The sequence below is a fragment of the Arvicola amphibius genome, chromosome 4 (genome assembly GCF_903992535.2).
Source record: "Arvicola amphibius chromosome 4, mArvAmp1.2, whole genome shotgun sequence".
Classification (NCBI taxonomy): Eukaryota; Metazoa; Chordata; class Mammalia; order Rodentia; family Cricetidae; genus Arvicola; species Arvicola amphibius.
This window is the reverse complement of record NC_052050.1, coordinates 90,568,224-90,594,879: the sequence shown is the minus strand read 5'-3', so window position 1 is coordinate 90,594,879 and position 26,656 is coordinate 90,568,224. Positions and strand designations below refer to the sequence as shown.

Below are 26,656 nucleotides of genomic sequence, written 5' to 3'. Positions count from 1 at the left end.
AACAACAAAAACTTATACTTCTCCCTTTGTGGCCATTGGTTTTCAACTTTGTGTACAACGTAGTGTTTGAATCTAACCCGCTATCTCTTTTTTTCCTCAGTTGATTTTATCACATAGAGCAAGGGCTGGACTGAAAGTTAGCATACTCTCCTGTAAGCTTGCAGATCCCACTGAAGCAAGCAGGAACCTGGTTGGACAAGGACACACTTAAAACCATGTTTTGTTCCAAAATATGTTAAAGTATAGGAAGTTAACTCTTTAAAATGGAATGTTTGAGAATTATGTGTAAAAACATATTTTGCCTAATGTAGTAAAACTATTTCTTAGGTTGCCACTGTTTCCTACTTGGAAGACAGCTTTGCTGTCCTCTCTCACACTGGAAAACAGTTGCTTGTGTACAGTAATAAATATGCTTGATCTTCCTCATGGGTGTGAGCGGTTTCTTTGTCTCTGGAAGAAGGTTAGAAACTTTCAGTTATCTTTCTTGTAGTGTGGTGGCACATATTTGACAGGACACAGTGAAAGGCTCTGATGTTGGGCAGAAGGCAAGACTGTGCAGGAGCTGGCCCTGACTTTGGTGACGACACTCTGAAACCACCTGGTGCATGCAAAGGCTTGCTGACGCAGGCTTGGCACCTATGAATCACTGGGGAGGAGACCGGCTTCAAGAGCCAGAGGATTGATGTCTGAGTCCCAAGAACTTTGAAGAGGGAATTTTCCCAAGGCACAAAGGTGGCAGCTGCTTTTCATCCTACTCTTCTCTGAAGCAGCACAGGGCACAGTGCTCAGCCCCACACAGATCTGGGCTCCTTGTTTCAGGAACAGGCCCCTCTGTAAGACCCACCCTAGCTCGGCACTGACTGCAAACTTCAAATCTGACCCATTGCCCTGCGCAGAGCTGGACGTAGACAGAAAAGTTAGTACATTGGACTCTCTTGTGAAGCTGTTGCTGGAAGGTACATGCACCTTATTAAATGCAGTCTATGGTTTACTATATGCAGTCATGGTGGTTTGCCAGATGATCCTGGTGTGTCCTAATAAATGTGGTAGTGAAGGACTTGATCTACACAGCAAGATGGAACTGGTAAAGTGCTTTCTCCTATTCTCTTTGAGAAGGAAATGTGTATCATGTAAGCTATGTGTCATCAGGGTGACAAGGATGGAGGGAAGAAGAATTGGAGCCGTCTGGCCGGGAGACGAGAAGTGAGAGCCGTAACAGGATTCACATCTGCTAGTGGTTGAGAGTGGCTATGTGCTTGATAGCTATAATAAAGTTCCAAAAAAAAAAAAATACACTTGAAGGAGGAGAGATTCGCTTTGGCTCATGATATCAGACATTATTCCTCATTATTCCTTCGTCCATTGCTTTTGCTTAAGGCTGAATATCATGAGTGGTGGCATGTATCAGAGCAAAGCTGCTCTCCTTGTAGAGACTGGGAAGCAGAGAGAGGATAAGGTTCCCAAGAACATACCCCCCAGGATCCCTTCCTTCTGCCAGGTCTCACCTCCTAGTTCTCTCCCGCCCCCCCCCCACTGTATTCTTCAACAGGGTTTTCTTATGGCAGGCTGGCCTTGAATTTACAATCCTTTTGTGTCAGGCTCCTAAGTACTAAGATTATAGGGATAGTGTTGAACTTACTGTATACTGAAGGTTCCTTGATGCTCATGTCTCTGCCTCCCAGGTGCTAGGATTAGAAAGGTATACACCCATGCCTGGCTGTGTCCTCAGCTTCCCATGCCTCCCAACAGCCAAGCAATGAACTAATCCATTGACGATGTCAGAGCTCTCTTGAGCCAGTCATTTCACAGAGGTCCAATAGGGACAACCAAACATTTTTAACCCAAACCATAATGGTGCCCCTCATTGGATTCCACTCTGGCATGTCAGAGGCTTCTAGGCCATGCAGGTCTGCAAGCACCAGATTGGTTCCTGTGCCAATGTCTTCAGCTATGCTGGCTGTCTCACCACTAGTTTCCAGCCATAGAATAGAGACATTCTCCTGTGTGCCCTGACAATGCTGTTCCCTGGCACAGCCGAGTAACAGTGTGGCCAGCAGAGGGCTCTAAATTCCGTGCTCACAACCAAGGTACCTTATCTCTCAGTCTTGGTTCTGAACTGTCACCGAGGTGCAGGACTTTGCTGGTGATAGGAATCTGCCTGACCTATTGACAAGCCGCACCAAATCAAAGGTGTGTGTCAAGTTTAACTTAAGCTTTTATGTAATTAGGGTTACAAAAGCAGTCAAAAAATGCTTCTTAACTAAGATCAAAAGCAAAATCAGTATCTGAAATTTAATTTGTAAACTAGCTAAAATGCAGGCATGCAAAGAAGTAGAGGTACCCCACCTCAGTACCAAACACCACCACTCTTCCGTGCTTCATATCTGCTTCCTCAGGAACTGCTTTCTGCCAGATACAGGGCTCATGCTGGGCGATTAGACAACTTTTCCTTTGAAGACTATGCTGTAGTGAGTTTATTGGTCTCATTCACAGTACGTGGCAGAAACACCATTTGTGTATGTGTGCATTCTTTATCCTGAGGAATCCTGGGCTATTTCATAACTATTTTAATCAAGTTTTATGTTTTTCATAGAAAATAATAGATAACAGAACAGGATAATTATAATCTCACATTTTTAGCTTGTGATTCATGTTTGTAAATGTACTTTTTATATTCTGATACAACATATATAGCATAAATTCCTAATCTTAAACATTTTTACTTATACGAATCAGTGGCATTAGTATGTTTATAAAGTTGTGTGCTCATTACCTTTCCAGACTGGTTTACTTCCTTCCACACTGCAACTTCATGCATTCTCCTCTCCCTACAGCTCAGGTAACCTCTGATCTACATCTCATCTCTGTGAATTAGGCTGTTCTGGGCACCTCACCTGAATGGATCCCACAGTATTTGTCCTTGTGACTGGATGCCTTTAATTAGTATATTGATCTTTAAGTTCACCCATTATGTAATATATATCATTCTTTCATATAGCTGAGAAATATTGCTTTTGCTGGGTATGCTATATTTTACTTATCTGTTCATCTGCTGATGACATTTGAGATTTTTTTTAACCTTTGGGCTATTAGGAACTTTGCTGCAATGAACATGCCTGTGCAGACATACAACACTTTTGTATGTCTCTCTTGCATGTGTGTCTTCTCTCCATCCATATTAAAGTATATCATTTATAAATTATATTATAGATATAAGCATATAATTTTTTGGAAATATGCCTGCCTCTTTCTTCCTAGTCCTGAGATTGAAGGCATGTACTCCAAACCCATATTAGGAATCATCTTAAGTGTGCAATGGTATTAGATTGATTATATTCACTGTCCTAAATTCATATAATGAAATATAACTATTAAAAGTATAAGGCTTGGTCCTTTTGTGGGACTCCTGGCAGACAAAGTGCAGGCTGTTTCTGACTCTGTTGCCTGCTCTTGGGACCCTTTCCTTTTGCTGGGTTGCCTTGCCATAGGAGAGGAGGTGCCTAGTCTTCCTGCAACTTGATATGCCATGGCTGGGAGGGCTGCACTTTTCTGAAGGGAGGGGAGAGTGGATGGGGGAGGTGAGGAGCAGGGACTGGGAGAACAGGAGGAAGACTGGGAAAAAATAATTAATTGATCAATTAATAAAAATTTAATTTTTAAGCTTTATTATTTTTGTTGGTGGTGGTCTTTTGAGACTGGGTTTCTCTGTAGCTTTGGAGCCTGTCCTGGAACTAGCTCTTGTAGACCAGGCTGGCCTCGAACTCACAGAGATCCACCTGCCTCTGCCTCCCGAGTGCTGGGATTAAAGGCATGCACCATCACTGCCCAGCTACATTTCTAGATATTAAATTGCTACTTTCCCTGTGTGTGTGTTTATATATCTTGTTTTGTAGATCAAGCTGGCTTCAAATTCACTATGCATCTTAGGCTGGCCTTGAACTCCTGATCCTTATGCTGTCATTTCCCATGTACCAGGACTATAGGCATGCACCACCATGCCTAGTTCATAAATTGCTAATATATTTTTATTTTTAATATTTTATTGTTTATGCATATGGATGTTTTACCTGCATGCATATGTGTGTATCACATACCTAGTGCCTGCAGAGGGCAGAAGAGGGTATCAGAGCCCCTGGAATTGGACTTATCAACAGTTGTGGGCTGACATATGAGTTCTGGGAACCGAACTTGAGTCTTCTGCAATGAGCAGTCAGTGCTGTTAACCACTGAGTCATGTCTTCAGCCCCATAAATTGCTATAATATTAATAGCTAGCTAACATTACTGAATCTATTTTTTTCCTTTAAGACAGCCCGAGCTACCCTAGAACTTGCTCTGTATACCTGGCTGGCCTCGAATATACAGAGAACCACCTGCCTCTGCCTCCCAGTGCTGGGATCAAAGGTGTGTGTCACCACCGCCTGGCTCTGAATCTTTCTTGTATAATTTAGAAATGGCACTTTATTGGTATCAGCTTATATGTGTCAGGGGAATTATTTCCCAGATGGGCTATAAAAGCTCAAACAGAGGTAGAGACAAAGATAGCTGAGTGGGCAGACTCTGTGGCTGTGGATTCAAGCTCCATCTGCTGCTCTCAGGCCTCCTGTTCAAAGTTTCTCCTTTTGTGATTCTTAATTACAAATTCTCATGGCAATTGGGAAAACTCGGGTTAATTCTTGCAAAGCACTTAGCCTTATGTACTTAGCCTTTGAACAGGAAATGCCAATTATTGTTGAGTCTTTATCACTTAATAATATTTTGTTGTATGAATTTTTCCTAGTATATTTTGACACTTATAATTACTTTTTATAAATAGGTATAAGAATTGGTATATAATATTTTATTGAGCTGCATGGTGGCACATACCTTTAATCACAGCACTCAGGAGGCAGAGGTCGGTGGATCTCTGAGTTCCAGGCTAGAGTGGTCTACAGAGCAAGTTCCTAAACAGGCAGGACTACATAGAGAAACCCTGTCTTGAAAAGCAAAACAAATGCACCCCTCCAAAACATTGTTGAAAAGAAATTTTTTTTATACACTACATTCTGTTTTTCCATCCTCCAATGCCTCCTAGACACTCCCCACCTCTCCACCCCTCTTCCTTCTTTCTTTTTCTCTAGAGAACAAACAAGCAAACAAAAATGGCAAATGAATTAGAATTAAAAAAAAGAAAAAGTACAGGAAACAAATAAACACACAGAGACACATATACACACAAAACATATTAAAACAGAAAATCAAGCCAGGCGGTGGTGGCGCACGCCTTTAATCCCAGCACTCGGGAGGCAGAGGCAGGCAGATCTCTGTGAGTTCGAGGCCAGCCTGGTCTACAAGAGCTAGCTCCAGGACAGGCTCTAAAACTACAGGGAAACCCTGTCTGGAAAAACAAAACAAAACCAAAAACAAAAAAAAACCCAGAAAATCAAAAACCATATATATATAAGCAAAAGACGAGTAAGACCAAAAAAAAAAAAAAAGCATATAAAAATACATTGAGTTCATTTTATGTTCTTTATCAACTACGGGGCATGAGGCCTACCCTTAAGTGTGGTAATTAGACTCAATAAGACTCCATTGGAAAAAATAATTTTTCCTTTGCAAGCAGATGTCAACTGGAGAGAGGTCCTTGGTTAGGCGCGTATGCCTGTGTCTACTTTCCCTCTTAGCGCTGGACACTGTCTGACCTGAACCTGGAAAGGCCTGTGCATTCTGACACACTCAGAGGTCACATTTGCGTCAGTCCTCACTGTTTCCTTGGTGTCATCCATTCCCTTTGACGTTTACCCTCTTTCCACCTCCTCTTCTGTATAGCTAACTCCCCAAGGCCTGTGAGACACTTAAAACTGCATTTCCATTTTCCTTTAAGCAGACAAAAATTGGCTGTGTGGTAGTGGTGCACACCCTTAATCCCAGCACTTGGGAGGTAGAGACAGGTGGATCTCAGTGAGTTTGAGGCCAGCCTGGTCTACAAAGTTCTAGGACAGCAGGGTCTACAACAGAGAAACCCTGTCTCAAAAAAAACAAAACAAAACAACAACAACAAAAACAGACAAAAGTCTTAGCATATTTGCTTAGTGTTCATAGTGAAAGGAAATAGAAAACCAACCTGATAGTGGAGTTACTATGATTACATTTGTAGAGATCCAGCAGGGAGGTATTTAAAGAGATGCAAATTATCATCTAGTCATGGTACTTGGCCGTGGTTAGAGTTTGTAGGGTTGGGAGAGGCATTCTGAAGCTTTCATGCTGTTACACTAATCTAACTAACATCTACTCACCCCAGATAGGGAACCAATGACAGACCAAAATAGGAATACTACCAAAGTCCAACTTGATAAGACAATGAGTTTTGTGTGGTTACTTATAGGAGTGTAGGTGTGAGAGTACTTACTGGAGCAGAAATGAGACAGACAGTTGTATCACCAAAGCCGTTCCAACATGGATAAAGTTGCATGAAAGCTGGAATCTAAGAGTTCACTGCAGAATTTGCAGATAGTCTGACAACTCAATCAGTCTGAGCTGATTGAGTCAACCTGCCTCCTTCAGGACCTTCTCAAGCAGCACTGCCCCATCCAAAAGCTAAAAGATCCCTTCAAAGTTGGATCTACTGGAACTAGAGGGGTCTCCCTCTTCCAGGCAAGTTGGCTGATCTCTGCCTCTTCCAGGAAGTTCAGCATGCCTGAAACCCTTCTGAGCAGCTCAGCATGTCTAAGAACATCTCATAACAGTTCTGACTGTTTACATAAGCTTGAGAAAGGAGGATTCTAGACTTCTGGTCAGTTTCAGGGACATCCTGAAACTATTGAGATGTTTATTTCCTGAGACTTTAAGTAGCTTCTCTGAAGGATTGCATGTTTCACTTCACTTCAGAAGATCCTATCTTAAGGGGCTTCCATAAAATGGAAAGTTTTATCTCGGAGGAAATAGCTACATAACACTGTCAAGTACAAATTTGTATATTCTCTTTCCTACACATTTTGACAAAATGCACCTAAATCTTTAAGTGTAAACCAGATAATCAGTTGCATAGCCTTTTTTCCCCTAAAGAATAAGCATTCAATGTTGTGTTTGAAAATAGTTCTTGCCTTGTTGTGTCTGTTTAAACATCAGAAACTAAACCTGTAGAGAATGTTGCCCCACACTTCACCCCATTAACTCCGAGATTTCAGAGATCTCCCAGCTTCTGTGAGGAGCAGTGATGCCTGATGAGGCCCTGAGGGAGACAAAGTGCACCATGTCTTCAGACTACTTTACTGCTCTCTCCAACCAGAGTCTTCCGCCCACTGAGTTTCCTTCCCGTCCTCTCCACCTGCTTTGCATTTCCTTGTTCCTTCACTTACCTTCCTGAGAGCACCCCTTCAAAACGTTACCTGGACAACAATTCCCATCTTATGATCTGCTTCTGGGACATATGATCTAAGAAGATATACCAATTAAAAATAATTAGATGAGTGTTCACTAGTCTGAAAAGGTGTTCAAGTGAGTGGATAATACTTTCCCCTCCGGCACTAGGGATGGAACCTAGAGTTTTACACGTGGCGGTGGTAGGCAAGTACTTTATCATTGATTTTATAGATACACCCTCTTCTTTTTTGTGACACAGATCTATGTAGTCTGGCCTTGAATTTAATATGTAGCGAAGGATGAACTTGAATGTGGCTGGGTCCTAATGGCTCCCTCAGGGGAGAGAGTGAGAAGGCGCTGGAGGTCAGGTGAAAGACAAACAGCAGACTCCTTTATTCAGCTATGATGAGAGCCTTATATGCCCTCTTTCAGCACCCAGGCTGCGTTCCTGTCAGTTGACATTGCGCGGTCGCCCCTCATTAGCTAGGCATGATCAGGACCTCTGACAGCGCCTGTTGATAGATCCTCAGGCAGACTCCAGGTTGGCTCTTCTCCTGACCTTGTAGGTCCTATCTTCCTATACTTGGACTCCTCCTGATTCTCCTGCCTCCATCTCCTGAGTGCTAGGCGTGTGCTGTCAATATGATGCTAGGATTGAACCCATGACCCTCATGAATATGAGGCAAGCATCTCATCACTAAGTAAATTCTAAGCAGTCCTCTCCCCCACTTTCTACTCTTTTTTCTTTACTTTGTGTTTGAGACTGAGTCTCACTAAACTGCACAGACTAGCTGTATACTCTGTAGCTCAGACAGATCTTGAATTTGCCATCCTCCTGTCTTAGACTCATGAGTAGCTGGGCCTGGCCTAATGTTCACTTTTTATAGATAACCAGTGGATTTTTATTTTATTTTTAATTTGTATTTGTTTATGTATTTATCTATTTATTTTTGGTTTATTGAGACAGGGTTTCTCTGTGTAGCTTTAGAGCCTGTCCTGGCATCAACTCTGTAGACCAGACTGGCCTCGAGCTCACAGAGATCCACCTGTCTCTGCCTCTGGAGTGCTGGGGTTAAAGGCACGCGCCACCAACAACCAGTTTAAATTTTTATTGACAGCCTGGTCTACATAGGAAGGTCCAGGCCTTGATCTCCCAGAGATTCACCCACCTTTATGCCTCTTTAATGTTGGAATTAAAGGCATGTGCTCCAATACATTAAAAAAAAACACTGTAACAGAAGTCAAGACATATTCTGCATAGACTAATGTATTATGAAATTATTTTATGCATAATTAGCAAATTTTTTTGTATTTTGAAACAATCTATGTATTCTTGGCTGTCCTGAAACACACTATGTAGACCACACTGTCTCCCCAGTGCTGTGATTAAAGGTATGCACCACTATGTCTGGCGAACAATGTTTTGTGTTGTTTTAAATTTGTATGTGTATGGGTGTTTGGGCTGCCTGTATGTCCATGCACCATGTGCATCCAGTGCTCACGGAGATCACAGGGTATCGATTCTCTTGTACTGGAGTTACAGACAGTTGTTAAGTAGTCATGTGGATGCTGGGGGTCGAACTTGAATCTTCTGGAAGAGCAGTGTTCTTAACCTCTGAACTGTCTCTCCATATCTGAAAATTACAGTTGTTAAATTTACTGAAGGGTAATTTGACTTCATGGGATGAATCTTCTAACTTTTTCATAGATTATATTTATTTAAAATAAGTTGAAAGACTATCTCCTGGGTGTGAGGTTTACTGTGATTTTAGTAGCTGAGGAATTGTGGGAACTGGGTTCAGTTTTTGATTCCTACTTCCAAGGACTTTGTGTGCTACAACTGTAATGCTGGTGTCAGATGTTTGTGACAAAGCTCATTCCATTGCTTGGTGGACATTGGCCCCACGGGCACTGTACTTTCTGGGCATTAGCTTGTACCACCTTCAGCTTGCTTAATTGCTCTGTCAACTTAGTAGATGTTTCTCAGTTGAACCTTGTACTTGCTAGCTAGATTAAAGTACAGCTTCAAATGGGCGGCATGCACTTTGGGCTCACTGTTTGACTTTGGGAACCCAGCCACACGAATCAGGAATTATCAATATGCTGATTTCACCAGCACACCCTAATGTCTAAAACCAGAGGACTGACTGACCTAGAGTCTTTCATAATCGATGAAAATCAAACTGCAGAACAGTACTGACTGATGTGGAAATCACAATAGCCAGTATAAAAACCAGGTTGGAAAACTATGGTAGTGGCATATACCTGTTATTTCAGCAGCACTCAGGCGACTAGGGAAAGAGGATCATGAGGTACAGGCAAGCCTGGGCTACATAGTGAGACCCTGTCCAAAAATTGCACTTAAAATAATATCCATATTCAGATTTGGAAGAATTTATACTAAATGTCTAACTTTGGCCGTCTCTGGGTAGATGAAATCTTAAGTTTTTTTTTCTTTTGTTCCTTTTTCTTATCTAAAATTCCTAACTTGCTGGGCGGTGGTGTTGCACGCCTTTAATCCCAGCAGAGGCAGAGGCAGAGGCAGAGGCAGGAGTATCTCTGTGAGTTCGAGGCCAGCCTGGTCTACAAGAGCTTGTTCCAGGACAGGCTCCAAAAGCTACAGAGAAACCCTGTCTCAAAAAACCAAAAATAAAAAATAAAATAAAATTCCTAACTCATTTGTATTAAACATTGACAGCTAAGTAATTAAATAAACTACTAAAGATAAAATAATGGAAAACATAGGTCAGGTGGATCATGAATTAAGGGTCATCCTGAGTTATAATAAGATTCTGTTTAAAAGTCATATTTATTAAACCAATATCATTATGGGACTTCATAATAAATCATAATTAAGCCTTGGGCTCAAAGAATACCCATATGTTTAAATTTTCTTATATATTTACTTATATGACACTACCTACACTTTGGTTAAAACTTCAGACTCTGAGTTTGTAACAATTTCCTTACAAATTGGCCCTGCCACAGTAGCTAGCCTCTAGGTCTACACTGTCATCAGGGTGATAGGGCTAACAAACCTCACAGCGCACAGAAACATGGAATGAACTATAGTTGGCATAATGCCTAGCAGTACTGATAAATCAGTGAAAGGGGGCAGCAGACTCTGCACCCGCACAGCAGAAGCCTCCACCGGGCACTGAAAGCTGTGCTGCACATCCTGAGGGCTCTTCTATCAGGAAGCGGTGCAGGCAAGAGCAAATGCAGCGTTTCCAGGCTGTCGGTTTCCTAGGGCCTCTTTGATTGATGTGGAGGGACTGGTTCACTTTGTTAGTAAGTTAAAGCACAGTGCTCAGGAGCCCAAGACCAAAGTCTGAAGACCCAGAGGAAGAAGTACCCCTCCCCAACAAGGGAAAGAAAGTACACTTTCAGGTCACATAAGAAACATGTTTATTTGGAAAACAATTTCAAAATTACCTCCCATTCGAGACCAGCCTGGTCTACAAGAGCTAGCTCCAGGACAGGCTCTAAAGCTGCAGAGAAACCCTGTCTCGAAACCCCCCCCCCAAAAAAAAAAATCAAAATTACCTCCCAAACTCAGAAGTCACAGGCCAATACATACACTCCAAGTAAACAAGGTAGGACTTCACCAATTGTTCGCCTAACAAAACTTTTATCTGATTTTGGGATGAAGAGCTTTCCCTAGTAAGAACCAACTGGAGTGTATAAACTTAGCTTTCCTAAAGGGTAACATCATTAATGGAGCTATAGACAATTTACAGAAGTCTTACTCAGTTCAGTTTCAGAGAAGAAAATTACAACTTTTCCAAGCTTAGTTTAACACATCTCCTCTTGGAAAGCATTAAATATTCTTTAGTGTGGTTATTCCCATTTTCATTTCTGCCCCAATTTTTAAAATCACGTTATTTATTTTTAAGGACCCATTTTAGATTTTCATTAAGATTGACATTTAGTTACTTCACTTGCTTATGTCTCCCCTCTCCTTTGACACTCGTTAAGAACAACTCAGTATTCTGACTTTTTCACCTTGAACTTCATACTAACCACCCCATCTATTCCAGCCTCAATCTCATCATTTTCTTTAACTGGCCCAACTCCCTTTGGAGTCCCGGTCAAGATAAGATCTCCTTCTTCCAAGGTTACTATCTTGGAAACGTAGCTAATGATGTAGGGGATGGAAAAGATCATAGACGATGTTTTGCCCTCCTGCCTGAGTTCACCGTTGACCTTGAGCCACAGTCTTAGAGCATGAGGGTCAGGGACCTTCTCTTTGGGCACGAAGGCGCTGACTGGACAGGAGGCCGTGAAGCTCTTGGCCAGGGTCCAGGGCAGTCCCTTCTTCTTGCAGTCTTCCTGCACATCTCTGGCAGTCATGTCCAGGCACAGAGCGTAGCCGGCCACGTAGTCCATGGCGGCGGCCTCGGGGACGGCTTGAGCACGCCTGCCCAAGAGCACTCCCAACTCCACCTCGTGGTGCAGGTTCTGGCAGTAGGCGGGCATTAACACCGGTGAGCCCTCGGGAGCGTACGCGGTGGACGGCTTCAAGAAAAGCACAGGCTCGCTCAGCACCGCGCTGCGCATCTCCTTGACGTGGTCTGCATAGTTCCTCCCCACGCACACGATATTCTTGCCCCATTCCCAGAAGCGAGACAGAGGCTTGGAAGAAGCCATGGTAAAACCTTGCGTCACGTGACCGTCGAATCCCGGGACTACGGGGGCCTCGAGGGGACAGCTGCCTTAGGACGCTGTTCAGGCCGAAGCGGCCCGCCCTTCGTTGCGCAGCAGCTGGACGCTGAGGTCAGCGGCCCGGAAGAGACGAGGAGGCGTGCGCTAAGCCTCCCTCTGCCGCCTACACCTCCGTCCAGACCAGGTCTCCCGGCCAAGGCTCTCAGGGCAGGGTAGGGAACATTTTGGGCAGGAGCAGCTGATTGGCTGGGGGCGGCACCGCGGCGCGAGACAGAGACTGGTTGGCCGTGCGCTCTATGGGCGGGCACTGTCGGATTGAGGGCGTGGCGTTTCGGTAAAGAGCAGGAGCTGGTTGGTTGGAAGCAGTGCGAGGAGGACACTGATTGGCTGCTGTCGCCAACGCTAGTGTTGATGCCCACGACGTTGCTGTTGCGGCTCCACGACCCGGCTGTGCACCCCGTGGGTCATGGTGCTGGGTCGCGGGCCGCGGTGCCTCCGGAGCTTGTCAGTGCTGGGAGCCGCCTGCGCGCGCCGCGGTCTGGGTAAGTGTGTCTGGGCGCTGACGCGGCGCGGTGCCGGCTGGCCGGACGTCGGTTGGGCGAGCCCTCGCCGCCTCCGGGCACTGGTGCTGTGCGTTGCCGGGCGGGCGGGCGAGAAGCGGGGCCGGGCGTCTTCAGCTTAGACCGGCGGCGCTGACAGGGTCCGTGGCCAGGGACAGAGGGCGGGCTCCTGCTCCCACTCCAGTGCCGGGGTCTCAACCTCGGTTTCTAAGTCAGCTGCTTTTCCTCCTGGTGTCCAACTGGTGTGGCAACAGTGGGTTGCCAGCGCTCCGGAGCTGGCCGGCCTGAGTCCAGCTAGCCGGGAACTTGGAAGCAATCGTGATTGAAAGTGCGTGGTCCATCTTTACTAAGCCAGAAGCCCTCTCATTGAGAACCCCAGAAGTACAGGTCTCTCCACTTAAGGAATAGCCCTTGCTGAAGAACTAGGCAAGGGCAATTACTGCTGGTCAGCGCCGCTTATGGGAGTCCGCCGCTCAGCATTTGGTGCCCTAGAAGCCCTACTGGATGAGAAGATGGGACTTTCTGGAAGTCTTCAATTTTTAAACAATGTTATGAGCAAAGTAAAACATGTCTGTGGATTTGGTCTTGAACACAGGCTGCAGGTCCCAACTCAAGCAATATGTCTCCAGTTGCAAGCTAAGGAGCCTGGAGCATCTTTTGGGCAGTGTCAGGCTAGTGTAGTGGGAAAGAGGGTCCTGGAGGTGCCCTCACTTGGTGAATCCCTTCTTTAGGAGTTAGCATGTCTTCTCCAGGTTACTTAACTTCTTTTGAGACCTAGAGTGGGTTGAGCACTAGTAATAATATGTTATTTAGCCATGAGCTGTTCTGCCAGAAAATACATGAACAGGGCTCATATTCACCTCTCTTCACCCTTCTGCCCTCCATGGGCTTGGGCAGTGCCAGGGCTTAGGGAGTTCAAATATTACAGAAACCTGATATTACAGAAATATTTATTTTGCTGAACATGCCTAACTGTTGTGCCAAAAAGTAGAAATGGGGATCTGGGGCTTAACGCAGTCAGAGAGCACTTCCCCTAGTATAAGTAGTCTTGGGGCCCTGAGGCACCACAGAAATGAACAGTTCTATTTGGTTGATTTCGCTTGTCATGGTTATTAGGTGATAGTACTAGCTACCACAGGGTCAAAGCTGTTGTTTTCTGGATTCCTGAGAGTCAGAATACCATTGTTTCTACCACCTTGTGTGGGTTTCCTGTCTTTAAAGCCAAGGCAGAAAACCTTTTTAGAGGCTCCATGTTTTCAGGTTGAATGTGAGTTTTACTGCTGAAAACTGTTTTGGCATCTGTGTGGGTGGAGTAGTGTAAACCTTTGTCCCCTGGTCCCTCGCTGCCTCCTGGGTGCACCCAGGCCAGTCCTCACTTGAATAATTGTTCTGTGTCATTCATGCCTGAGTCTCAGACACCCAGTGACTTATTTTCAGGAGCTGGCACTATGTGTATTTTTCATTGTGCTGGCCATTTAGTGTAAAGTGCTGTTTTCTCATCTGGGTAGAGGCTTGAGAAGGGTTGTCGGTTCAGAGGACTGAGCACTTGTTAGTGCAGAGGCCATGACTGAAGGGCGCGCAGCCATGCTGTAGTGCCTTGTTTTGCCTGCCTCAGCTTTGAGTCACACCACAGGTGCTGGGAAGGCCTGTAAAAACTCTTGAAAAGAAATGTCAAGGTTCCAAGCCTAGCACAAGGTGTAGCTAACTTGCCTTGCATGTGAGCCCAGGGTTCTGTCCCTTCTACTGCAAAAGACAAATGAAACCGAAAGAGGCTGAGACAAAAGGATTGCTGAATTTAAGGCCAGCCTGGACTACATAGTGAGTCTTGGACTAGACAAGGATATAGAGGGAGATCTATTTAAAAAAAGCAAACAACCAAACAGAACCCCCCAAAACCTAAAAAGCACCTCCCCCACCCCTGCAAACCAGAACAATAATTCTATACCTGAGATGGGCTGGTTTACTTAGTCCCCACTTTCCTGAAGGATGTAATGAATAGGATATTTCCTCAGAGGAGCTTGGGAAAGCCAGCTGTCAGAGCACTGAGTGCAAGGGTAGGGCTGCTCTGAAGTCTGGCTAGGGTTCTTGCGGAACACTGAGGTTCCTCCGCTGTGTCTCTTCAGGTCAGGTCCTGCCGGGAGTCCTTCTGTATCACACAGATTTCAGGAAGAGTCTGACTGTGGAGCAAGACATGATGAAGGTTGAGCTACTGCCCGCCCTGACTGACAACTACATGTACCTGATCATTGACGAGGACACCAAGGAGGCTGCCATCGTGGACCCGGTGCAACCCCAGAAGGTAAGGTGTGTGTGGCTTTTAGCTCCCTGTACCATGCACCCAGCACCCTGCCTTCATCCACGAAGGCATGTGGGGGTTACAGCCACAGGGTCTTTGCGGTTTTGTGGAAGCTAGGTGGATATCGGTTCATTCAAAACAGTTATGTCTAACCACTGACAAGTGGGGCAGAGGAGAGACCACAGGCCTCTGCGGCAAGCCTGACACATACTTTTAACCCTCCGTGTCTCGACACGTGTGAACCTGAGATCCTCCTCGTCTTCCATGCTTCTGCTCCAGAGCTGTGGATGACCGCAGTCAGAGTTGCCCGGGCTCAGAGAGGTTGTGGGTGGGATGGAGTAGTCAAGTTGGTGAAGAGAAAGAGAAAAAAAAAAGCTACCGCCTGTTGTCTGGAGTGTAGTCAGTCACTGTGGGTGGGGAGAGGGCTGGGCACCCACTCTGCAGAAGTGTGACTAAACCTTGATTCTGCCTCCCCATGCCTGTAGGTTATAGAAACCGTGAAAAAGCACCATGTAAAGCTGACCACAGTGCTCACCACTCATCACCACTGGTAAGTGCTTAGGCTGTGGAAGGACCTGGGGTGGGGTCAGCTATTTACCTGGGAAGTTACTGTCCATAGAGCAGGGAAGGAATCTAAGAACACACCAAGGCTCTGCCTTCTTCCTTGTGGGCCACTGACCCCTGGGTTCCACTAATGCAGTAATTTCCAGGTGAGGTATTATGGCATGTGGAGGAACAGGATAGGGCCAGCACTCTCAGACACAAGTGTCCACTGCTGTCCCTTTAAAGCTAGGCTTCTCTGGCCTCAGAAGGACCCCCAGTGGCTGCCTTCACATATCTTAGGTTCATAAAACGTGCTGTTGGCATCCACCCATGTCAGAGAGAAAGAGGAGTAGGTAGACATCAGCATTTTCTTAAACAAACAAAACCAACAAAATGGGAGGCGGAGGTGGGCGGAGCTCTGAGTTTAGAGCTCCCCTGGTCCCTAGTGAGCGCCAGGCTTTTTTGGGGGAAAAGTCTTATGTTTCCAGAAGTGTTGATTGACTTTTTTTGTATAGTTGGTTTCGGTGTTTTGAGATGGGATTCCACTCTGTGTGGCACAGGCTGGCCTTGAACTTGGCCAAAAGTGCTGCCCAAAGCATTATTCCTGGCTTTTATTATTCTTTTGCTTTCTGTTTTTGAGTCAGGGTCTCTGGCTGGCCTAGAATTTGTTTTTGGATTTTTTAAGGCTCTTCAAAAGTAGAAGAAATGTTTGTTGGCTCCTAATCTTCTTTCCTAAATGACTCCACGAAGAGAGCCAGAGCCTCTGTCTTTGACCCCCGCCCTGGGTATGTCAGGGCTGGGAGCCCACGACTCTGCCGACGGAAGGAAGCTTGGGGCTGTGCCTCTCCGTCGGTCACTCTGTCTTTGTGGCTGCTTTAGCCAGGCCCCTGAGGTCCTGGGTGCGACTTCAGCACCTGGGACAGGGTGCTGAAGTCTTGGCCTGGGCTGCACGTTATGGCTGCTCTACTTTGTGAGGCTCCTTCCCTGGGCTTCCAGCTCTGGACACTTCTACCGTTGGGGATCTGATGGCATATGCCTCACAGCCATCAAACACTGTGCACACTTTGTGTTTTCTTTTCCACCTTAGTTGCTACTACTTCAGACGCCTTTTTCCTGAAACTGTGGAGAAGTCTGGCTTTTTCTATCACCATCTCACGCTTATGTCCTCGTCAAGCCTAAGGCTGAGCTAAGGGTCTGGCCTGTAGCTCACAGGCAGATCAAGTTGTGTGTTGCTTATTGGTAGTGACATTTTAAAGGAAGGTGATGAGGTGATGGTGCCGAGCTGGCCTGTGTGTGAGCCTTGTCCTGGAGGCCGTGGAGCAGAGAGCTGGGTCACTTGTTCCTGTTATCTGAGAGCCCAGCTGTTCCATGGGTTGTTTGGCTATGGAGTGGAGTAGCCAAGGCACTGACAGGGGAAGGTGTTTCCCATCCCCATCTTGGAGCTAAAGATGACCCACAGTGTGGGGATTCTCCTGTCTGTGCCTTTACCATGGCCTTGCCCTCTGCCTCCCCCTGGGGAACTGTGGGCATCCCTGGTCCTAGGAGGGGCCAGCACCTGGCTGTGCTGTGCTCTGCGTGCAGACCTCCCGCAGGTGCGCAGGATCTAGGGTCTCGAGTTCCTGGCATAGCCTTTGCCAGTGCTGGCCCAAACTGGGATGCATTAGGATTACCTGGGTGAACCTTCCAACCCACACGCCCACCTTAGTGCCCAATCCCTGAGTTCAGGAGTTGCGGTCAGATTGAGGCTTCTGGCTAGTGGGAGCGCTCCAGGTAACTTCCTGTGCCCCGAGGTGTGGGAGCCATGCCTGGGACCCTAGGTCTGTGTGACCTGCTTTCTCTGTTCAGGGGCGTGCTGGACACCCTGAGACACTTGTTTTTGGTGTTGCCAAATGGCAGGTGAAAAGTGGCTCCGGGTTGCCTGTTTCTACTGAAAATGTATAGGCCAAGTGAAAACTCCATTTGGTCAGGGGTTAAAGGCAAGCAAGCAGCCCCTCCATCTCATCAGGTTACCCCAGGCCTCCTGTTTGACTTCTAGGGACCATGCTGGTGGGAATGAGAAGCTGGTGAAACTGGAGCCTGGGCTGAAGGTTTACGGAGGTGACGACCGCATTGGGGCCTTGACGCACAAAGTCACACACCTTACCACACTGCAGGTACACGAAGCCCTGCCGGGAAAGGGGGCTGATCAGGCAAGGGGCTCCCCGGACCTGTCTCAGCATTGCTTGAACAGACCTCCCTTCAAGAGCATAGTGAAGTCGGGCGGTGGTGGCGCACACCTTTAGTCCCAGCACTCAGGAGGCAGAGGCAGGCAGAGCTCTGAGTTCAAGGCCAGCCTGATCTACATAGTGAGTTACAGGACAGCTAGAGATACTCTGTCTCAAAAAAACCAAAAACAAACAAAATAAAACAAAAAATAAGAGCATAGTGAGAAAATCAACTGCAAAATGTGCCTGGACACTGGGGAAGACCTCAGAGGGGGCCTCCGAGTCAACTGGAGAATTTGAAGGGGCTCTGGGGTCCTTTTGACTTCTGCGACGTGACGGTGGAGCTGTGTGGAGACGGAGGCCTCGCTAGGACACGCAGCTGCACTGCTGGGGAATGGGTCAGAATGAGACGACCTTAGCAGAAAGGCTGTGCAGATGTGCTTGTTGACTCTGTCTCGAGGTGTTTGCATTGCTGGGTCGGCTTGAGGGCTGACCACTTGAAGAGCTGGGGAGGTAGTCAGAACAGAAGTATCTTTAATGGGAAAATGCCTGGTTTAGATTTGGTTCAGTTCTGGAGACTAAAACAAAATAAGCTTCTTGTGGTTTTGTCCTTGAACAAACACATCTGGAGCGTCTGCACCTGAGCTACACCTTATCCAGGATCCTTGGGCCCTGCCTGTGGGCTGTCCAAGCCCTGGGGTGCTCTGCAGGTGTCTCGAGTGCAGTGGATCCTGAAATAAGCGCATTTGGGTGGTCAGGAACCATCATAGTGGTTCATAGCGCTGCCGCTTGTGACGTTCCAAACAGACGACTGGTGGTCGGAGCTCATCCCAGCACCTCTGTTTCAGGTGGGGTCTCTCAGTGTCAAATGTCTGTCAACACCCTGCCATACTTCGGGACATATCTGTTACTTTGTGAGCAAGCCTGGTAGCTCAGAGCCCTCTGCTGTGTTCACAGGTGAGTTTGGGGGCCGGGGAGTCTATGTAAAAACTCTGCTTGGCATTGGCTGTGTGAGGAAAAACTGTGAGTGAAGCAAGGTGTTTCCTGACACCTTCTCCAGCCCTGCATCTCATATAAGGAAGCCACAGCCCAGGATGGAGCCTGGGATTTGTTCAAACTACTGAGTGCAGAGGTGCTCTGAGTTGAGGCTAGGCTGCTGCTGCATACCTGGCTGCTGCTGCATCAGGTGTTTGAGGTTCACCATCCTGCAACCTCAACCCTTATCCTCTAGTAGCCAACAAATGGAGGGGAAGCTGGCTGAGGAAGGCCCCAGGGGATCCCAGTATCCTTCCTGCAGGCTTGCAGAGAGCCCTGTTATCTGATCTGGGTGAAGCGCACCTAGTGACCCTGCAGAGCCAGAAGCCTGACTTGAAAGTGGGTGGTTCACATGCTGAGGCTGAGCTAGCCCCTGGGGCAATGTGTGCAGTTCACACTCAGTACAAGTAGGTTTGTCCAAAAATCAGGAATTTTCTCCTTATGAATAAAATGGAAATGGTACAGGTGATAATTGGGAGCCTGTGAAACAGAGCAGCCTGTGACCGCAGTGCTCAGGCGGCTTGGGCTGGGGTGAGGCAGGCGGCCTGGCTCCTGCCTCTCAGAGTTGTGATGTGAGTGATGTTGCCCTGCTGTCCTGTGACAGCCACTGGGGCTGTGCAAGCCTGGGCTGGGGAACATGCCAGCATATTATGATGCGGTCACAGCAGCACGGTTCAGATGGGAGGACCCTGGAGAGGCACTGAGGGGGAACTCTCTGTTCTGTAAATATGCAATTGCCCAGGAACCCGAGCTTTTTAAAAACATGTTACAGAATGCCAGGGTTTTGCCTTGTTTTGTTTTCAGAGAGGTCTCTGTTGCCCAGGCTGGCCTGGAACTTGTGGCAGTCCTCTTGCCTCAGCCTCCCGAGTGTGGGGTTGCAGGTGTGAGCCTGCACTCCTGACTTGAGTTCCTTGTCTTCCTCGTGGCATTGCATGGTTTATGCGCAGACCTTGGGCCCTTTTTGTGTTGGGGCTCACCTCTGCCCTCTGAACTCTGGAGCTGAGAGTGGGGCTGTGGCATGGAACATAGCAGCTCTGCTGTGTCTGTGTTGTCGCTGGGATTGGTGGTTTGGTAAAGCTTTTCTGAACCGCAGTATGCTGTGGTGAGATGGTGATAATCACGTGGTCCTCAGCTTATGACCGTCCAGGTTAACTGAGGTGTAGACAGAGCTGGCCCTCCCCCGTTGGCGTGTGCCCTGCAAAAGTCTGTGTTGGTGTCTGTAGGAGCAGATGGTGTGTTATCATGGACCGATAGTCAGGACATGCCAGCTTTGAGGTGAAAGAAGGGGTGTGGGTGAGAGAAGAGGCACACCTGTGCTGGATAATTTTTTGTCGGCTTGACACAAATTAGTCTTCTGGGAAGAGAAAAAAGAAAAAAGCCTCAATTGAGAAAAATGTCATCATCTGATTGGCAAGTCTATAGGGCATTTTCTTGATTAGTAATTATGGGAGGACCCAGTCTACTGTGGGTATTGCTACCCCTAGGCAGGTGTGTCCTGGGAGCTTTAAGAAAACAAGCTAAGTCGGGTGGTGGTGGCGCATGCCTTTAATCCTAGCACTTGGGAGGCAGAGGTAGGCAGATCTCTGTGAGTTTGAGGACAGCCTGGTCTATAAAGTGAGTTCCAGGACAACCAGGGCTGTTACACAGAGAAACCCTGCCTCAAAAATAAATAAATAAATAAATAAATAAATAAATAAATAAATAAATAAATAAATAAATGCAAACTGAGCTTCTCCATATGTCTGCCTCAGTTCCGGCCTCCAGCTTCCTGCCCAACTTCCCTCCATGGACGTTATAAGATGAAGTAAGCCCTTTCCTCTCTAACTTTGTTTTCACAGCAACAGAAAAGCAGACAGGACAACACTTCTGTCTTCTCAGAGCTTTGCCAAGTAGGCTGCCTGGGTTTTCATATGAGTTCTGGGCATCAGGCTCAGGTTCTGATGCTCGTAAGGCAAGCACTTGCCAACTAACCAGTCTCCTCAGCGTTTGACAGTGCTGTGGACAGAAGCCAAGGCCTTGTGTGTGTTAGGCAGATACTGTAGCACTGAGCCCCAGCTGAGCCTGAGGCTGGACCTCTGAGGACCCTGTGCTGAGAGGTAGAGGGTACTGTGTAGCATGGAGGAGGCCCCATGATGCCCTGCACTTTCTGTGACTGTCCTGGGCAGCACCTGGCATGAGGGGCGAGGTGTCTTCAGGGCATCACAGTGAGGACCTCCTCCATGCTACCTGTACTGTTCAGTAGTCAGCCACCACTCCAGCTGACCTGAGAGGGGGGCGTAGGGAAGGGAGGCAGGAATAGCTGAGAGGAGGGCGTGGTAGGAGGGTCTGGCGTCTTGTCCAGCTGTTCTGTGTGATAAGGCCTGTTTAAACTGAGATAGGCAGGCTGGGCACTGGGAGACAACAGTGTAGAGATGGGGGCAGACTGTGCAGAAAGTGTGCAGGAGGGATGAGGGCAGGACTTCAGGTGCGGAGGCCCAGGAGCAGAGCCAGGTTCTCTGGGCAGGGGCCGTCAAGGTATAAATGGCACCATGAGTACCCACTGAGGTGGGCTGGCCACAGTGGAAGTCCAGGGTGTGTAGGGAACAGAAGCAGCCAGGTTGTTCTGCCCGTGCTAGGGTGAGGCCAAGAGCAGTGCTAGTCTGGGGTCACGAAAGGGGCGCCTCAGGTATTCCAGCAGCAAAGGGGGAAGGGGGTCAGAAACATGGATGCAGGAGAAAGGGGACATCCAGTGTTGGAGGAAGAGACCCAGGAGAGCTGCTGAGAGCCGGGAAGTGGACTAGGTTTGTGATGCTCTCAGCTAGGGTGGGACTGGGGCACTGAGAACGGGTCAGGGTGCCTTGGCTTTCAAGCCCCAACAGTGAGTTGTGGCCACAGCTGAACCTGGTGGCTGGCAGAGTGGAGAACTGTGAGAGGCCTTGCACCACGTTGGGTGAAGATGCCTATGGTGGCCGTGGTCATGTCCTGGTGGCTTTGAGTCATGTCCTGGTGCCTGTTGGTAAGTTTGGTGCAGGCGGCCAGGGTGTGAGCTAGCCCTGAGGAGCGCCGCTGTGTTTTCCAGGTGACACGCTGTTTGTTGCTGGCTGTGGGAAGTTCTATGAAGGAACTGCAGATGAGATGTACAAGGCTCTGCTTGAGGTCTTGGGCCGGCTCCCGCCAGACACGGTAGGCGGGGCTTCCCTTTCCCTAAGGCCCCACGTGCTCAGGAGGCAGATCTGTTGTAGGCCCAGGAACCTGACCCTGCTTTCACAGTTGGCCTCACCTCTGAGCTGAGGAAAGAAGTGGGCAAAGCCATCACCTAAACAATTTTTATTAGTACTTAATCTATGTGTGGCCCTATAATATCTCTAGTTGCACACATTAAATGGGGTGCTACGTCCGGCTAAGACATGAGGCAGCCCTGAACCCTCAGGGTTTCCAAGGTGGAAGTCAAAGCCCATATGTTGGCTCTTTCTTCAGAAAGTCTACTGTGGCCACGAATACACCATAAACAACCTGAAGTTTGCACGCCATGTGGAACCCAACAATGCTGCCATTCAGGAGAAACTGGCCTGGGCCAAGGTGAGTGGGCCAATTTTGGAGCATGTCCTGGGGTGCATCACGGCGCAGTGACTTTCCAGGGCCTGGATGCAGACACAGCACTATCTGCAGAGTGGTGGAAGCCGGGTGTCTCAAACTCAGTGCTGGTCACTGCAGTAGAGTCCATCTGACTGGAGGGCCCAGCGCAGGCTGTGGATACTTACTACATCTTAGCGTAAGAGACTCGGCTCACCTGGCAGTGGTGGCGCATGCCTTTAACCCCAGCACCTGGGAGGCAGAGGCAGACAGATCTCTGTGAGTTCGAGGCCAGCCTGGTCTACAAGAGCTAGTTCCAGGACAGGCGCCAAAGCTACAGAGAAACCTTGAGAAACCTTGTCTCAGAGAGAGAGAGAGGGAGGGAGGGAGGGAGGGAGGGAGGGAGGGAGAGAGAGAGAGAGGGAGGGAGGGAGGGAGGGAGGGAGGGAGAGAGGGAGGGAGGGAGGGAGGGAGAGGGAGAGGAGAGAGGAGACACTAAGACTAAGGCTCCAGGGTCCAGCCTTATTCCCCACATACTAAGCAGTAAGTTGAATCCTCTGTGAGGAGCCTGCTTCTCTGCTTCTGCTGTCACCCAGACAGTGGGGATGTCATCTGAAGGGGTTTATCTCCAGGATGGCAGCAGTGAGCTATCACAGCCCAGCCAGGCAGTGGGCCGAGGGCTTTGTTAGACAACAGGGCTCTGCCTCCCTGTCGCTCACTGTAAATATCATCAGAGCTGTGTGGACCTGGGAGCTTCATGTGCGGCTCCTTCCTGCGGTCTAGGAAGCAGTGCTTCATTGTATAAGTCCGTTGTATTGTCTACAATAGGAGCCTGTCCACTGTCCCTTCCAGATCAGCAAGGGGTTTACAAAGAAATATTAGAAAATTCAGCTTACTTGTAATCCAGGAAGGAGGCAGGAGAATTACAAGTTTGAGTCCAGATTCAGGCTACATACATTCTGAGCACCATGCTAGCCAGGACTATAGTAAGACCCTGTCTCAAAAACAAACAAAACCAGAAAAATTCAGCCTGCAATGGTAGCATGTACTTACTTGGGAGTACTTGGGAGTCTAAGTGAGGCAAATGGGTCAGGAGCAAGGCCAGTCTCAGCCACAGTGTGTGTTCTTAGCGAGCCTGGGCTCCATGAGAAGACCACCACAACACGGAACCCAGTGCTGCGTCAGGTGTGGTGGCACGTGTCTAATCCCACTTACGAGACTGAAGTGCTGCATGTTCAAGGCCTGCCTGGGCAGCATATCAAAACCATCACCTCAAAAATTTTTCAAGCCCCCATTATATTCATACCTGATTCTCAGAGTATGCATTTAATATTCACCTAGAGATCATACTGTATGCACACTGTCCATACCATAATACCACTCTGCAACTTACTTTGTTTCCTTATTTCCTCTGGGGATCAAACCCAAAGCCTCACAATGCCAGACAAACCGAACTTTAAGGGTAATTTACATGCATGAGAATGTCTTGAGTGAAGTCTGTAGTGAGATGAGCTTTGACCGTGCACATCCACACAAGCCCGGCCCTAGTCAAGCTAGAACACCGCTGCTCTGCTCTGCAAGGCACTTTTTTAAAAAGTTGATTTTGATTTTGTATATGTTTTACCTGCCGGGACCCATGTGCATCACATGCATGCCTGATGCCCTTGGAGGCCAGAAGAGGGCATCAGAACCGCTAGAAGTGGAGGGACAGGTGGTTCTAAGTTCCCTGTGGGTGCTGGGAACTGAACCTAGATCTTTTGCAAGAGCAGCAGCCGGGAGCCATCTCTCCAGCTCCCCTCCCCCAAGGCACTTTGACCCTCTCAGCGCCTTGCCATTGGCAGCGGTCCAGTTCTCCAGCACTGTCATTGCCCTTATCCAGAGGCTTGTATAACAATCATATGACCTTCCTCAGTCCTCCCCTGCTCTTGCTCAGCCTCATTTTGAGGCCCATTCCTGCTGGTTTTGTCTCTGAGAACATCCTGTATTACGTGGCTCAGTATGGGAGCTCATCCATCTGTGGGTGAGCCCTCATGTGCTTCCCTGTTTTACAGGCTGTGAGCGCTTGTGGCTGGCATTCTGTTCCTGCTATGTTTCTTTTCTGCTCTTGGCTATATGGTTAATAGTGGAATTGCTGGATTGTATAGCCAAATGCATTAACTCTTAAACTGATTTTCAAAATTTGAAAATTGAGTCCTGTTGTTTTATGTTCTCCTCTTAACCCCTGTAGTTCCTGACACTTTGCATGCTCACCAACCATCAGTGCTACTGGTCTCTTTCCTAACCCTTAGCTGTGTGTCCTGGTGATGGAGGGGCCATGTGGGTGTCTGCAGTTGCTGTCCCAGCGCTGTCCCTGAGGCCTCCATGTTAGCCAGGCAAGAGTTGGGCAAGAGCTGCATGGGGACCCCTTGGCTTATAAACTCGGCTTCTGCTCAGTTGTGTTAGCACTGTCTCTGCCATGGTCTATGGTGCTCAGGAGCAAGGCTATCCACGCAAGGTAGTGGCCAGTGCCGTCCAGTACTCTGCTACTTGGCCACTCTGCAGGCACTTGGTGGAAGCTCCTGACAGGAGAGTAAGCCCCGCACCCTGTGCTGGGGGCCCTGTCACTCACCGCCCCTCATGCTAGTTTTCTTGTGGGGAGGGGGTGTGTTTTGATTGTGTGAAACATAAAGCTCACATAATGGAGAAAGGACGTCCTCCCTTCAGAGACAGCCTAGGCAGAAGTAACATACTTGTCGCAGCAGCTTACTCTCGGGGACACAGTGGGGGACGACTCTAGTCCCTGCTGTGAGCCCGGCCTCCCTCCACAACCAGACACCCCCCCCTCCACTGACTTCTCTCTGCTCTGCCTCCCGGGATGACTTGTGTTGAAAGCTCACTAAGATATTTGAAAGTAGGGACCCATCGGTCCCTATGTGACAGTGGCATCTTTTATAGGAGAAATATGCCATCGGGGAGCCTACGGTGCCATCCACTCTGGCGGAGGAGTTCACCTATAACCCCTTCATGAGAGTGAAGTAAGACAGTGCGGGGTCCCCTCCTGGCCTCACCTTCCTGTGGTAGCTCAGACTTTATAATTTTGTCCAAGTTCACCCCCTCAAAGAGATGGACGAGGGCTAACCTGTCCCGAGGTGAATGAGCCTGATCCTCATACCCTAACTTTATTTAAAGTGTGCCCAAGAGGGCAGGTTTTGTGAGGATATGCTTTTCTTGACATCTTGGCAAGGATGTGGGGGACCCTTGACCTATGGGGAGAGCCTTTGGAGAGCTTCTTTAAGGATCCCTGAAGCTCTGGGACTCTGGGCTGGGTGGGCAGCATGGAGTTGGTGGCCTCCCATTTGCATATTGCTGGAAGGACCTGCCCCTCGCTGTTCTTCTGCTTGAGGGTGTCTGGGCTCTGCCTACAGCCTGCTATCTCTTGCCTATGCAGGGAGAAGACTGTGCAACAGCATGCTGGGGAGACGGACCCTGTGACCACCATGAGGGCCATCCGCAGGGAGAAGGACCAGTTCAAGGTGCCACGGGACTGAGGCACACAGGGACAGGGACTTCTAAGTGACTGTCCTGCTGCTCTTGCAGGAGCTAGTCTGTTTTTATTTTAAGTTAATCCAGAGCCCTTAGCTTGTGATATCAAATGTTCTAATGCATATTTATAAGAGAAAAAGGTTAAAAGTATTTATTCCCATACCCCTGCTTGTGGACTCTGCATTATCTCTGGCTTTAGATGTATAGAGCCCCAGGGTGCTGTGGTCATCAGACGTGCAGTTTGCACCTAGTCCCTCAGAGTGGTGCTGGCTCTGGGAGAGGCTGAGTCGGGCTTCCCACCTTGGCTTCCTGGCTCTTCAGGGAGAAGGATGGCTGGCACTCGCCTTGACTTTCCCTCCTCCTTCTGCCAGCCTCTGTGGTCCATCCAGACCCAGCCTCTGTGTACTCAGGTCTGAGTGGGTCAAATGGAGACAGCAGACATAGATGCCTGGTGACACCAAGGACCGAGACAGGTGGAGGAAGAATTTGAGACCGGAGTGCCTGGTCTGAAACCCCCCCCCCCCCAGGGGACAGTTTGCCCTGCCAGTGTGGCTCATTGCTTTGATCTGTGCTGGCTAAGGTCATCATCCCTCAACCTGTCAGAGCTGTGTATCCTGTCCCACTGTCTGCATTGCTGGCCTGTAGTTCCTGCTTCCCTTGGGTCTGCTGGGGCTCGTGTCCTTACAGCTGCCTGCTGTGGGTCAGGATGCAGGTGTTCTAAACTGCATTACTGGCACGCAGCTCCTCGTTAGAGATGGCGTAGGGTAGAGCTGCTAGTCCTGCCCTGGATTTCTCCCCGGAGGTGGCATGGAATGGAACTTGGAGATTGTCCCCATGAGTTGTGCATGTGATAAGTGTTAAAACCATGTGTGCTCAGCCAGTCCTGCCATAGCTCTGATCCCACCAGCCTCCAAATAAATGCAGTATCCCTCTGTG

The 26,656-nt window shown here is 48.2% G+C and overlaps 3 protein-coding genes across 4 annotated transcripts in view; 2 read left to right on the top strand and 1 right to left on the bottom strand.

Moving 5' to 3' along the window:
- The window catches only part of Meiob (meiosis specific with OB-fold), a 29,225-nt gene extending 28,803 nt beyond the window's left edge, over positions 1-422 (top strand). Inside the window, exon 13 of the mRNA XM_038328142.2 lies at positions 101-422. Coding sequence (XP_038184070.1) covers positions 101-211 — 111 coding nt within the window. The 3' untranslated portion in view covers positions 212-422. The remainder of the gene's footprint in view (positions 1-100) is intronic.
- A 10,312-nt stretch (positions 423-10,734) lies between these two features.
- Positions 10,735-12,214, bottom strand: Fahd1 (fumarylacetoacetate hydrolase domain containing 1). The gene has a single exon (XM_038325664.2). The coding sequence runs from the start codon at positions 11,991-11,993 to the stop codon at positions 11,328-11,330; it is 666 nt and encodes a 221-aa protein (XP_038181592.1). The 5' UTR covers positions 11,994-12,214; the 3' UTR covers positions 10,735-11,327.
- A 158-nt stretch (positions 12,215-12,372) lies between these two features.
- Positions 12,373-26,613, top strand: Hagh (hydroxyacylglutathione hydrolase). 2 transcript variants are annotated; one of them, XM_038325662.1, is made up of 10 exons: positions 12,373-12,550; positions 14,692-14,867; positions 15,350-15,414; positions 17,443-17,560; positions 18,460-18,568; positions 21,705-21,808; positions 22,103-22,204; positions 25,133-25,212; positions 25,626-25,710; positions 26,092-26,613. In XM_038325662.1, the coding sequence occupies exons 1-10, from the start codon at positions 12,475-12,477 to the stop codon at positions 26,134-26,136; spliced, it is 960 nt and encodes a 319-aa protein (XP_038181590.1). In that variant the 5' UTR covers positions 12,373-12,474; the 3' UTR covers positions 26,137-26,613. The 2 variants fall into 2 exon arrangements, with proteins under 2 accessions (XP_038181590.1, XP_038181591.1); XM_038325663.1 differs by lacking the exon at positions 26,092-26,613 and having other exon boundaries at positions 12,377-12,550; positions 25,626-25,882.
- The last annotated feature ends 43 nt before the right edge of the window (positions 26,614-26,656 follow it).